Here is a 14,860-nt window from a genome sequence, read left to right as displayed (position 1 = left end):
GTATAGTGTGACTCAAAAGAACAAAGTTTCTATGACCTTGATTGTTTCAATGCTCTTGAAGTTGTCACCTCTGAAATCCAGTGCTCTAATTAATGTCAGGGAAAATCAGGAGAAGAAAAATGCTTAATGGAGTATAATGCAGCCCATGCTGGTTTGTTTGCAAAATTGTTCAAAGCCTTTTGAAGGCAACAGTTATATTTTTACTGAGTTCTCTGGAGCCAGCATGTTACTTCTTTAATATCAGCCACACAATCAAACCATTTCTGAATGGGTATTAATATCTGCATTTTTGTCTTACTAATTATACAACTTTGCATCCTGTTTACTGCCAAATTCTTCAGGCCAATGAATAAAAACAGTGGTACATGAACTGAACAAAAGGGTGGTATTTAATTTCATCAAGAAAATCAGATACCAGGTGGAATGAAAGTCCATTTTGTCTCTTAACAGCTCTGTACTGCTTTGGGCAAGGATAGCATTAATTTTCTTCACAGTGGCTAATGTGGTGCTGGACCAGGCCTGGTAATCAGGGGTATTTCAGGTGTCCCTGAGAAGCTCTTACACAGAGCCAAGGGGTTTTCTGCTCCTCAGCCCAGCAGCAAAGGGGCTGAGGGTGCCAGGACAGCTGACCCCAGAGCAGAGAAGCTGCAGGAAGAAGGTTTCTCACTCTTGCCCTTGCCTCATTCTCTCCCCATCCCACCAAGGAGGAGGGAGAGAGGGAGTGAGCAGCTCTGAGAGCCTGAGCTGCTGCCTGGGGTTAGACTCAACAAGCTCTAAAAACGTGGCATGAATACTGCAGAAAAATGCAAGCAAAGCATTGTTGATCACTTTCCTGCTTCTGGAGGTACTGATTTCCTAATCCAGTGACTTCCAAGTAAAGACTGTTTTAAAATGCATTCCTCACAGAGCACAAGGATGCTGTGTTTCAGCAACTGAACAATTGATTATACATTATACACAAAAAGTAGATTTGTAAAGGAAACACTCATATCTTTCAGAGCCTCAGGTGCTGCACCAAAGGTAATTTCCATTTCTCAGGCATAGGAACAGACTGTATGTCCAGACAAAAATAATTGGCATATGTCTTTTTTGCATGCTGCAAATGTGATGATGGACAGCAGAGTCTCTCCTGGTATTACCCTGAAGAGTGTTTCATTGCTCTTTTCTGCTGTAATATATAAAATATCTGAAATAAAAGACTTAATTATTGAACACCACAGATGGTGGTGGTAGCCATGGTATGGAATTTTAAATGGACAGAGGCAGAGAAGGAGGAAGAGAGTGGAACCAAAGTAAAGTTTCAATTTAAGGGAAAAATAGAAAACTGTTGGGAAATTTAACTAATTCTTAACAAAATAGGAACTGGTAGAGGAAAGAGAATTAATTCACCAACATATATATTCCAATAAAAAGTATCAAGCGTTTTTAGTTCTGCCACTAGCATTTTTTTCATGGGTATTTTTTCATGGTTTCTGAGTTTCATGTGGAAATTGTTTAATTACACTGTTGTGAGAAGGCAAAGTTTAATCTTGAAACTTTTATCAGTTAAATCTTTGTCACTTAATTTCTGTTAAAGGCTTTTGTCAGAAGCTGTTATTATGGAAAAAATCATGGAGCCTTTCTTGTGGCTTCAGAAGTTCAAAGCTGTGTTTTATAACTGCATTTACTTTATTAGTACTCTGCTGACATTATCCTTTAGTCAGTCCTATTTTAAACCCCAAGTTCAGCAGCAGAAATATTCTGTTGGTTAGGAAATTTTCACCAGACTTTGGTTCAGCCCTGATTTCTCATGCCCATGCTTAGGAAATGAGTGCGAAATGCAGATGTGTACCCACAAAGCACCTGCTGCAGGGGGCAGGGGGAGCCCAGCAAAGGGGCAGTCATGCTTCAGGACACACTCAGCCTTAATCCACACTCTAATTTCCAGTCTTTGCCAGCTTTGTTGCTTTGCCCTTTGTCTCAGTGTGTGCAGGTTCTGGTTTACAGCCCTGTGCCTGTCCCTACAAGCAGCTGTGAGGATGCAGAGAGCCTCAGCCCAGCAATGGCACAGCTGCACCACTGCATTCAGTGCTCCACACTGCTAGTACTGACAAGCTTCAAAAATCAGCTGCTTCCATTAGACATTTATGCCTCTATACATCTTCATTTTCCTTGGATATTGTGTTTTCTCTGTTCATTCCTTCTAAATGAACTTCAAAGGATTAACACTAGACTAGTACTTCCCTGTAGCTATTAAGTAATGTAATTGCAAAATAATTTTATTCTTATTATGCTTTCCACAGCAGTCCTTCAATCATTCTGAGCTTTTTGAAGGGTCATATTGAAGTATTTCATAATTTATAAATAATGGGCTATACTGGCTTTTTAGTGGGTAAAGTAGGTGGTAGGGCTCACTTGTTTAGCTTGCAGATTTCTAAAATAAAACTTAAATGGAGAGTACTACAGGTCAATATTTTAGAAAATATTTCATTCCTCTGCCCCAAGATATCCCATGATATATAACACACAATATATGGGCCTGACCCTGGTTGAAAAATGGATGTGATCGAACCAGCAAATCAAAATAAAAATCTGGGATGACTACACAATTATTGTTATACTGGGAACTGGAAATTATAAATTAATGTTATGGTTATTAATCTTATAGCTATATCATCAAGCTGTGACACATGCATGATAAATTGATTCTTATACAGTAGAATCTAATTTGTGCATGTTCTCATTTGCCCTGGAGTATATCATTCCTGACTGCTGAGCAAAGCTGTAATAGCAGAATACTTGAGTAAGGCCAGTGTTAATAGAGGGGTTTTCATTTGCAAAGTTCATTACATAGTATTTACTAGTAGGCTATGAAAAAAAATCATTAATAATTTAAAGTAAACACTTGTTGAAATAAATTAAGAAAGTACATCTTGCATTTATTAATTGCTTGTTATCTTGTTTTATAATTAAAAACATTTTCCAAATTTTGAATGATCACTCAGTCTGAGAAAGGTTTCATGATGTACATGGGCATTTAATGGTCATCTCACTTGGACCTTCTCTATCTACAGCTGTTTGAAGTGACCAGATACTCAAATAAAAGGAGATTAATTTACCTGCAGAAATACACTCAAGAATATGTATGGGAATTGACTTGTATGTATGTGTTCATTTGGTGCATGCTTCAAAGTCACACAGTGACTCAGTGTAAAGGCATCAAAATGCAGCCAAGCTCTCTGATTTTTACACAGTAAAGACCTGCATTATGAAGACAAAAAAGACAAAAGACCTTGAAGGAAAAAATTGTTGGAGAGTGTAATTTTTGTTCTTTTACTAGTTTTCAGAGCCCTGATCATTTTAAAGCAAAAAAGCTTGTAATAATAAATTACTGCTGCTTCCTCACCTTCAGCAAGTCTTGTCTGGATATTTTGTGATGTTTCTGCCTTTGTGACACCTGCCTTCCTATTCAGGGGCTCACAGGAGAGCAGAGTCTATCTATCAGGAAACCTTCTCCTCCTTTTCCTCCAAAAATAAATAAGCAGTCTATTATGAATGAGGTACTCAGGATGAGTCCAGAGATTGGTCTCTCACTGGGGCAATTTTGTGCTACTTTTCTATTTAGGACATAGCAAGCATGAATGTCACCAACTTCATTTTCTTTAATACTGCTGACAAAGTGCATTTATCCTCATGCTGTTCACTTCTCCTATCTGTTTGCTGTAATTTGTCTAGAATCTGTCATCTACCTCATTGCTTTTTTAAAGTGCTCTGAGCAGGTCTTGTGCACACTCTCAGAAGGGATCTACCAAAACATTTCTGTCTGCAGTTCTGAGCACTGTGAGCCCAAGGCAGTTTGGGCTTTAGTTCACTGAGCTGACATTATTCTATACAAGGAAGATATTCTGGGCTTTCAATTCTAAACTGTGTGGCTTTCTTTTCTTTATTCATTAGTAATGTGCCATGCTGTGTAATGTACATGCAGAGTAGGCAGACTCCTGCCAGTGAGGAGGGAGAGGGGATACTTTGGCATCCAGGTCAAAAGCAAAGAGACCACAACTCTTGTAAGCTCAAGGTCTGCCACTCCTAGGAGCACAGGATGAAATCTAAGCCTAATTAGGAAAACAAGAGATAAGAAAATGGCATTTGCCCAGCTGTGCAGAGACAGATGACAACTGAGCTGGTCTGCTGCCAATCCCTTACTGGAGTCAGAGCTTGGGCCTGGCTAATTTAGAGGCTGCTGTAGGCACAGTCTTCTAAGGCAGTAAGAAAAAAAGAGAAATGTGTATGTTTTGGAGAAAATCACATATTCTAGCAAAGCATTAAGCTGAGACCAAAGATCAGTTGCATAAAATGTGGGTAGTGGAGTCTTATTGCGAGTGCAGAGGTTCAGGATAAACAGGGTAAGCACTCTTAGCATGGCCAGAATAAATGCTGTTATATGTCACCACAGGAGTTCCAGTGGACATTGAATTCAGCAATTCATTTGGGGTTACAAAAGTACAACACTGAAGCCCAGGTCTCACTTGAAGCAGCCAGGTACAACACCAATGATCAATCCTCAGATAAGGGCCTAAAAAATCCCCTCAGCTCCATCTCTTGTTGTTTTCTGTCACTTCAAAATGAAATCAGCCTCAGATAACTCCAGAGATAAAAGCCTCATGAACAAAGCACGAGCTTTGGTTTGCATTGGTGCAGGTCTGGTGTAAGAAACCTTAAATCTTTTCTTTAGTACCAGGAAAATGTTTAGTCACATTTGATACCTTCAAACAGCCTGGATAGGGAGACTGTTGCCCCTGGGTGTGTGGCCCCATTACTGCAGCAATTGGAGGCACACAGAGTCTCATTTCCTGCCACTCACACCTTCAGCTGCATCCCAGGAGATGCTGTGGAGATTCTCACATAAATATGACTCCAAAGTAAATGTTATCTGATTTAAATAATCTCTCTTTTACCCAATCCTCATTGTCCCTTTTTCCATGCATTTCCCCACCTCTGATGAAAGACCAGTTCCTGCTGCTTTACTGAGAAATTTCAGGATGTTGTGCATCTTTAGACAGGCATCCCAGAAGTTCTGGAAAGCTTTTAAATTGGGATGAAAACTGGTTTGCTTACAGGTCTTTTGAAATGAAGCTACACCTTTATTATTTTGCTCCCCCAGAAAGTAGTGGTTTGGGGGTTTTCTTTTTCTAAATTCTCTTTTTTACCACCAAAAGTCCTGACAGCTGGAGAAAAATGTCTGGTTTCATCTCTCAAATTAGCAAATTTTCAGGTTTTGATTGTGGCCACTCACTTCCAGATTTGTATTTAAAGAACATTGCACATGCTGCTCTTCTCTGATATTCCTTTTTGCATGTTTGTGAAATGGTGTAAAAGAAGATTTTGTCTATTAGTGAGAGCTAATATGGGAGCTATTTTCAGATTAGCACTTGTAAATTAATTCCCACACTATAATTTTAAGGTTCACACTATCAGGAAAATACTTTTAAATGTACAAGTTCCTATATAGTTGCTATATTTTTGGTATTACTAGCTTTTGACTCAACAAGCATTTCAACTACATGTATTTGTAAAACCTAATGTAAGAATAAGTTCTCTAGCTGTATTAACAGCTAACAAGCTGCTTCAATGTCTCTGTTACAAAAAATCAAATAAAATGGTAAGGCTTTTATTTCTAAAAAAAAGAGGTTGATCTGAAGCTGAAAGTTTATTAGTGATAAAAGCATTTTTTCTGTGAAGTGTCTCATCTTTTATATTAAGAGAAAAATGTCAGTAATCTGTTAATAAACACAATGAGCTGTATTGCACTTAACAACTTACCACCTGTTTCAACTGAAAACATTCCCTGCTTACTTTAAGTTAGCATTTTGTTCTGCAATTGTAGTCCTGTCTCAGTAATTGCTGATTTCTCCACTTAAGTAAAGAGTGACTGAGCTGCCTCCAACAGCCTGAAACTGAGGACAAGTAAAAGGCCCACTTGCTTTATCTGCCTCCTGCATCTAATGGATATTTTCTGTTTTCAACTCCAGCATTGCCATATCTGCTCTTACCTGCTTCTCTGTGAAAGCAAGCCCACAAAAGCAGCCTCATTCTGTGCCACACTCTGCTCATACAGTATTTTGCTACCCAGCTAACTTCAATTCCAGCTTTTATAGTGCTACAAAGAAATCCAGATTGCCTTTTCCTTGTAACTAAAGAGTTCTGTGTTTGCCTCTTCAGGTACTTCTCTTTCCTTTTCAGTTAACATGTAATTGATAATCACTCTTAAGTAATCATTTTTATGGATATTCATTACAAACCATTTTCTCCAAGCCTTCAATGAACTGTTCATTGTGAGAGTCATGGCTGGTACATATTAAGCTTTCAATTGTAGCAATTGGAATATTCCACTGCATTCCCCCAGTCTTCCCTGGAAACAGAGTATATCTGGTTTCTACACTTGCATAATTGTATGGTTCAGTTCATTTATTCTTATTGCAAAATCAGATTTAAGCCATTTTATTCTTCATGACACTCTTGGTTTTCTCACTACCCATAATTAACAGTTTCTTAGCAGTCAAAACCAGTTTATAATCACAGCTGAATTTAATAGCCAATTTTTAAAATGCAAGACTTGACATCCTGATGATTAATAGAGAAGAAACTGCATCAGAAACTCTTATCTCCATTTCAGTTACTGAGCCTGGAGCTAGTGATACTTAGCAACATTACTGTTTGCCTGTATTTTTAACTGAAATGTCATTGTTTGAGCATCCCAGTGAATATTATTAATGCCTTGAGAATTTTTAAACTCCTCAGATCAGTTCTGCACAATCAAATACAGTTACTGAGTAAAAAGAATTAGACACATTCATGAGAGCAATTAGACCTCACAAAAATATAAACTTCCTGGAATGTATTTCAGCAGTGACAATCTCACCACACCCCATAATATTTATCATGAAGAAAAGTCTTAGTGTAGCTAGGAAAAAAAAAATCAAAACAGACTTAAAATAAATATAAGAAACAAAGACACACTAAAAGTTTAGTGGAATTTCTCTTGGCTAAAGAGTCAATGTTCTGTAGAAGCAGTACAGGTAAATTTAAAATATAAAGAGAACCCAGAAGCAAACAAAATGTCTGCAGGGAGCAATGATCAGAGTGGACACAAGGAAGCCCTGAGCTGTTGTGTAAATAATTATCTGTGTAGACATGCCCCAAGTTTAAGAAAAAGAGTGTTCTTCCTCCATGGCCATTTACATTTGGCTCCTGGTGGACACTGTTTTTGGATTTCTGTTTTCTCCCTATGTGTGTTCCTCCTGCATGATCTGTGTCCAGACCTCACAATCTCATCAGCTTCATTAATTACACTACTGCACACAGTGATGTTACTCAGTGATTCTAGTGAGTTACGACCAGGGCCAAGGCAGTATTGAAAAATATCCCTACAAAACAAATTTGTTGCTATTATTCCTGACAATCCTGCTTCCCTGCCCCTCCAGACCTTCCACAGGCTGGGACTACAACTGGTGCACAGTCACTGACCTGCCTGTTCTGGGCAGCACAGCCTGCACCTGCCAGAGCATCCCTTTTAAGCAGTGGGTTGTTGTTCACCTTGACATTGTTACACCCTGCTGGTGATAAGATACAATCAGGCACAGACTGGAAGGGTTTTACCCTGTTGCAGTCATTTCCTACCAAGTAGTCTCAAACCATTTAAATGTAGCAGTTTCTTTTCCTTTCCTATTCAGTCCCTGCCAAATTCTTTCAAATAGTCCGAATTCCTACATGTTACAATTATGTTAATTGAAAAAAAATTTTATACAGCCTTTGAATTTCCAAATACACTACAGTGGAAATGCTATGGAAGCATGATTGGCCTTAGAACATAAATCTCAAATTTCTTTTGTTATAAAAAGCTATTAACAGACTAATTTGGTTTTTTATGCAGCCTTTTGCAAGCTTAAGTAAGAAAACAGAAGCAGCTAACTCTTTTTTTCTTTTTTTTTAATTTCAGGTATTGTTGCTGTCCTTTTCTGTGGAGTCACACAGGCTCATTACACCTACAACAATCTGTCAGCAGATTCCAAAATGAGAACTAAACAGGTAGGACATGGAAATAACTGACCTTACACTGGTGGTAAGGAGTAACAGTCACTGCACTACAGCTGGATGGGATTTCATCAATGCACAGCAAGAGGCTTGTGTCTTCCTCAGGGGAAAGACTGGAGATTTTGCCAGGAAAACAGTAACAATTATCAAGATAAGCAAAAAAATAAGAATATAAGAATCTGTTCTTCCCGAGAGACCTGAAATGCCAGACAGGTATGGAGATAACAGCTTCCACCAACTTCCATACAAAAATGCTTCAAAATTAAGGAAATCAAAGAGCTCCAGGAAGTAAAACAGAAGTGGTCTGAAAGATTGGATCCCTGTAGATTTTTGCAAAGGGATTGTATAAACTGCAGTCTGGCCCACAGATTTTAGCAATGACATTGTTTAATTTCTGTTTAATTAAAAATTGCCATAATTAGAAAGATAGAGATTTTTTTTTTCCATTGTGTTATTTAGAGTTTAGAAATGTGAAATTCGATCATTTGTTTTTGTTTGAAGAAGTGACTAGTACAATTGTAATTATTTTTAAAACATGAGGCTGTTCTCAGATCTATGGCATTGCAGTGTTCAAAATACTTTTCAGCATGAGTAATTTTAGACAACCCTGCCACTACCTAGAGCCTGGTAGAAGTCATTTAAATGCAGTTTTCTTCCCTTTTAACACTGACTCATATGTCCCAAAACCCCCAGGCTGTAGGAAATCTATCTCCTAGAATAAAATGGAAACTTATCGTCCAATACTATAATTTTCATGATGCAATCTCATACCTTTTTCAGCAATTCCTTTCTTTTAAGCATTTGAAATTTTACATAGAAAAATTCATTGCTTCTTGCACATCTCAATTTAATCAAAAATCCAATTTTCTATCAAAAACAGCTTGATAGAAAAAAATACTGGCCACAGTATCAGTTCAGCTCTTAGACTCTCACTGACTTTAGATCACAAAAAGTTTCTGGTCACTACTCTCATAATAAAGTGTTAGCTATTGAACAGTCTGAGTCTTTTCAATTGTATTTCTTCATAGCAGTGGAGTCTGATGCTTTCAGAAAGTATTCCAGCAGAGAACTAACCTTTCTCTGATAACTGCACTGAAAGGGAATGACATTGAAATCTACCATAGAATTGTTTCTGTTCTGCAGAAAGACTGCATTACATATGCCATTACTGCCCTTGCACAAAACTTATAATTTGAATAGAAGGTTTTTCAGGGATTCATCTGCATGTTTTAATGATGCATAGCCTCAGAGAGAGACAGAAAAAGCCAAGGTTGGTGGTATTTTTAATTATCTATTAAGCTTTTCAGCACCAGAATCAACTAATATTTTGTTTAAATGCATCCTAGTATTGTTCATGTTTACTCTGTTATTCCCTCCTATTCAACAAATGCAAAACAAAATAGTGAAAATAAACCAAATTTACCCTTGAACACATAGAAAAGGGATTATGTGTTTCTCTATGGAGCTATAAGTTTTATGCACACTTTCCTATTCTGTTTTTCTCTTCCCCATAAGCCCTTAATCCTCAGCCTCCTTTACGATATGGTTCAAACATTGTTGTTGAATTCCTTTGAATTCTTCTAATTTATTTTCTAATCCAAATATTACCCCTTGATATGCAGCTGTTTCAGTGAGACCTGCACTGCCTCTTTCTTTCTCTCCTCCCAAGCAAATTTAATAAACCACACACTTGGCATTCTCATAATCATCTATAACTTCAGTGCATCTTCAATGAATATTGTTGCTCAGACAGTTGGCTTTGCTCCCAATCTAAGTCATTTTTATTACTCATTACTGGCCAAAATCAAGGGCTTTTCAGTTCTTTTATAGAATTATTCCAAAGCAGTCTCTCTCTTTTGTTACAATCTGACAGATCTTTCAGAAAGGAGTGCTGAACTGTAATACACACTGACAAAACAGTGAGTTAAGGCTGAAGCTGAAGCTTACAAAAACTATGGAAATTAGATTTAAAACTGTAAATCAGATTGCAAAATTGTGTTAGCTGTTTTTAAACAAACACTTTTTCTTTACTGCTTTGCATAATTTTCTTTACATTTTTTACTTGCATTTAAAATTTTATAGCTTGATGGTAAAATCTGGTACAGAGTGATAGAGAAGGTATTTCTGACCCTGGTGCCAAGTTCTGTATTTCCCATAATACATCATCCTTTGCTCTAAAAAAAGTAAAAAGTTTCTCTTCAGTCACTGATGTAAAATGAGAACTTATCTACAGTTCTTAAATGAGAATTTAAGAATGTCTATTAAAAAGGCCTGTTAAAAGATGCCATGTAATTATTAGTCCCCATGTATCCTTTATTATTCTGTCAATTACTGTTTAAGATTTCATGAAAGAGAAATATTAGATTTCAAGCATCTGAAACTTACAGAATCTGAAACTATAAAGCAACACTAATCTTTTCACAAATAAATGTATTATTTTAACACTCTCATAAGAAAAGTAGATTTAAAAAAATTAGTCAAAATGGAGGCTTTCGATAGTTTTCATTCAATTCAATTATCCCAATTTTCATTAGGTATTTATAAACATTCTGTGTGTTTTTACTGTCATTTTTTTAACATGGGTGATGTTTATGGAAGTCATTTTAAGTCATCATCATTGACCTGACAACAGCCATCATGATCTTAACAGTGAGATTGACCCTGCCCTCCATGGCAGCAAGGTTAGCTCTAACACGAGTGCTCCTGAATTTCAGGCATTTAAAGTTTAATTTATCCAATGTATCTTTAGTGAGGGAGAAGATGAAACTGCTGGGATCTGATTGAAAGCTATTTGATTCTGAGCAGCTTTCTCCAGAATTATTTACAGCTGCTATCTCCCCTCACGTTATGCTGCAGCCAGACAGCTGCTTCTAAATCTTGGGACATCACAGGCTTCAGATGTACAGCTGGGCTGGGCTGATTTGCCATGCTACAAGTAAGTCAGAGGCTGGGCAGGGTGGTGTGAGATAAACAGAAATCCCTGGTTTGTTTAAAGTGGGCAGAGTGTAAATCCCTACAGGTCACCTCTAGAAAAGGATTCATGGATAAGATTGTGTTTTCTGCAGGAAGATAAGACGTTCCTTGCTCTGTTTTTCTCTCTGCCCTCTATCACTTTCACTCAAATGCCAAGCTAAGACCAGCACATTTTCCTAGTGGTGGAGTATTGATTGATGGCCATAAATATACTTCTGAGTTGTACCTTTTCTGGTTATGCTCCTTTAACTCTGGGGAACAACTCCAACAAGGAGAGTGGGCAGGGCAATACCTCTCTTTGGTTAAATGTGCAAGGGTATGAAGAATTCTCTTTGCAGACAAAATAGTGTCAGCAAGTTACAAACTCTGGAAAGGGAACTCTGAAATGCATCACCTATGGAAGAAGAGCCAGGGAATAACAAGAAGACAGAGGAAAACATGTCCAGCCAACAAGGGAATTTGTCACACACTGCCCTGTCTCCATTCATTCCCCAGGCTAAGCCTTGTTCTCATGGTCACCTCTGAAACAGGTGTGTCAAACTTGTGGTGAAGGTTGCTTTCTCAACTGAGGTGTAGTAGCCTTTCTAATCACATGAGGAGTTAAACAGTTACTCCCCTGTGCTGTTGTTGCTGATAGCAAGCCCATTAGGGGAACAAGCTGCCTTAGAGACAGGAGCTCCTGGCCTGATTGTTCAGCTGCACTGGGCGTGCTGTGCGCACAAGATTCCAAGTTAAGATTTCAGTGGCCCTTCACCTCCAAGGTTTAACACAGGCAGGAGGGTGAGATAAACATCACTGCTGCTTAACTTGGGAGTAACTTTACCAAGATGCAGTCTCACCCAGAGGCTTGAGCAGATCAGTTTTCACTGCAGGGCTCAGACTGCTCTTGGGCTCTGCTCACTGATGGACATAGTACTGATTGCTTCAAATTTTAATCTCTGCACTATAAAGCAGATATGATTATCTCTGATTAATAAAAGTCATCAGTTTGCAGGGGAGCAGCTAGTATTTCCTGGAAATCCCTAAAAAATACATGAAGCTTTCAAAAGGTTCAGAGCTCATTGATGATGCAGCCTCCTTCCAACAGGGACACTGGCTAGGGATCAATCAGCTGATTTCTGGATCAGAAATTAAACTGCATTCCCAAGACACTTTGGTGTAAAAGGATTGTGGTTTTAAGCATATTAATTTAATTCAAATTAATCACATTAATCAAAACATGTAGAAAAAAAAGTCATAAAAATTTTTGTAGTTTCTCAAAAACTGCAAATCAAATCTTTATAGTCTCTTGACCCTAATATGTTATAGTATAGTCTCAATATAGATTTTAGACTTAGAATAACAGAATCATTGAGGTAGGAAAAGATCTCCCAAAACCATCAAGTCCAATCTTCAGCCAAATACCACCATGCCACATCTACTCATTTTTTGAACACTTCCAGGGATGGCATTTCCACCACTTCCCTGGGGAGCTGTTCCATCCATGATTATGGACTCACTTCAGAAGCAAAGCAAAACAGTAGAGCAAAAGTAAAGTATGGCAACAGAGGTATCCAAATCAACTGAAAGGGGGAAAAAAAAATCAATTAATCAAAGGAGCATTACCTGAATGCCTACAGACAATGTTTACTAAAAAGAGCATTGCAGGACTAAAGGCAGAGAGGTGAGCAAAGTCACTGTATCCAAATGAAGCACCATCACTGGGATCTCAAAATTCTACTGCTTTTTGGCCTATGGATCTTATAAATCAGTCACAAGCAGACCTACGGCCAGCACTGCAACAACAAATTTCCTTTCTCCAGATACATAATTCTGTTTTATAGGATTCTCCCATCAGCAGTCTTTAGAGAAGAAAATAATGCACTGCAAATTCTGCTTTAGTAGCAGAATGATTTCTCCTGAGTTTGTTGTTAAAAGCACATGCCAGGAGCTGCAGCTACTGTTGTTCCCTTTCTGTGAGAGAAGGAGAGCAGCTGGGGAGAGGTGACTCTGCACTACCAACACCCAAACTGCATCTGCTTTGTGAGGGTCCCACTCCAGGTATCCAGCACCCATGCCTGGGAGAAGCAGCCCTCTAATGTCACAGGGAGCTGCAGCACAAAATGGTTTGGTGCCTTTATCTTAAACCCTCCACAGTCACACTGGACATGTGTGTGCCCTGGAGCTGTGGTTCTCTTATTTGTGTGAGTGTTTAAGAGACCAAACAAAGAGAGCTGGGCTTGCTTCTATATTGCAGAGCCTATATTCATTTATCTCTAGTTAATGCCTACTATTTTCTGTTATCAAACATTGAACTGTTTATAGATAATGAGTTTATACTTCTAGGAATAAAAGTACATGCACAAATGTCAGGTTATAATGGCTCTTATAATTCAAACTCTTAATTTATAAAAAAATGAGAATATTTCTAGGCAGAGGAAAACTCTACTTACAGTAAAATGCCCGAGATTATTAGCAAGGCAGAACTACCACAAAACATAAGGATACACAAGGATAATTCTCATCCTTTTGAAATGAGCAGCCTAATTGACAGCTGTTGTGATTTGTTCCCTCTTCTTAGGGACAAATGACCTTTAAGGCACTGCAAGAGGTCAGGTATTTCCACACAAATGACTGGCAGAGAGAAAGACTGACAGAAAAGTTATCTCTCAGAAAGGTTACCACCTGTACCAGATTCCAATCTGCCTTTGCATCTGTGCTGTGCAGGAGGAATCTGTTTTCCCAGCACACCTCAATCACAGTGCCTACAGGAAAATTTCATACCAGAATGGGGGTTTATTATCTTCCCAGGTATAGAGCTGGCTGTCTGACAGTCCTCTGAGAGCAAACTGGGAATTCTTTTTGGCTAATGCATGGCATTCAGGTCTGGCACTCTTCAATAATACAGAAGAGGTCTTTGCCTAAGGAATCCAGTAAAGTCCAAATTCTTGGTGAGCATTAAACAGGTTACATGCATGAAGCACATTTTTCCATTTAAGTGGAGACTGAGCATAAAAGTTAGCTCTGATGGGCACTGTCTCATGGTTCCCTTTCTGCAGCTGAACAAAAAAAGTTCTCTGATTTCCAACCTCCTTGAACTCCTGCAAGTTCAGACTCAAAAGTGATAAAGACTGAGGCTTCAGGCAGTGCTGCCCACGAAACAGCACAGGTGACCAACTAATGAGGCTCAATAGAAAGGTCTGGAGAAGATATTCCTTTTGATGACAAGAGTCTGAAAATAAAATAGCATTTTGGAAGATTTTGTTGTACTGGAATAACATTAGTATAGTTTTGCCCATGTTTTAGCCAGTTTTGCTTAAATATCTCAGAAATTAGTAATATTAAGGAAAAACCTTGATCTTGTCTTCTCCTATTTCACCCTTTTTTTTCTTTTTTTCTTTCTTTTTTTTTTTTTTTTTTTTTTTTTTTTTTTTTTTTTGAGACAAGGCCTATAGCAAAAATCTTCATTTTACAGCTGTTGAAAACAATCAGGGAGAAAATAGAAATGCCCTTGGTTTTTTTTTCTTTTTGAGAGAAGGAAATGATACATTCATAAAAGGGTTGTAAGCACGGTTTAAAAAATAATGGTTTATACAGCCTTTATCTTATGGCTATTAGGATCAGATACCTGAAACTGTAGGTAGAAACTATTTCTAATTTTGAGGTAGCTAACCTATATTGGAAACAACACAAGCCAGAGTCTTCTACCTTTCTAAAAGCCCAAAGCTGAGGTCTCTAGACATTGGCTATCATTACAGCTCCAGGCTATACCCTGAGGAGCAGCAGCCCCTCATTCTTGTCCTGTGCTCTCCCTTCTAAGCTCCAGCTTTCCCTCCCT

The 14,860-nt window shown here is 38.2% G+C and overlaps 1 protein-coding gene across 2 annotated transcripts in view; it reads left to right on the top strand.

The window, feature by feature from the left end:
* Positions 1-14,860, top strand: part of SLC9A9 (solute carrier family 9 member A9) — a 176,518-nt gene that overhangs the window by 73,465 nt on the left and 88,193 nt on the right. For both annotated transcript variants that reach the window (XM_071437659.1, XM_071437660.1), the window contains exon 9: positions 7,976-8,064. In XM_071437659.1, coding sequence (XP_071293760.1) covers positions 7,976-8,064 — 89 coding nt within the window. The remainder of the gene's footprint in view (positions 1-7,975; positions 8,065-14,860) is intronic.

This window comes from Agelaius tricolor, unplaced genomic scaffold, assembly GCF_023055355.1.
Source record: "Agelaius tricolor isolate 1412-34295 unplaced genomic scaffold, bAgeTri1.0.p SCAF_12, whole genome shotgun sequence".
Classification (NCBI taxonomy): domain Eukaryota; kingdom Metazoa; phylum Chordata; class Aves; order Passeriformes; family Icteridae; genus Agelaius; species Agelaius tricolor.
This window is presented reverse-complemented; position numbering and strand designations above follow the sequence as displayed.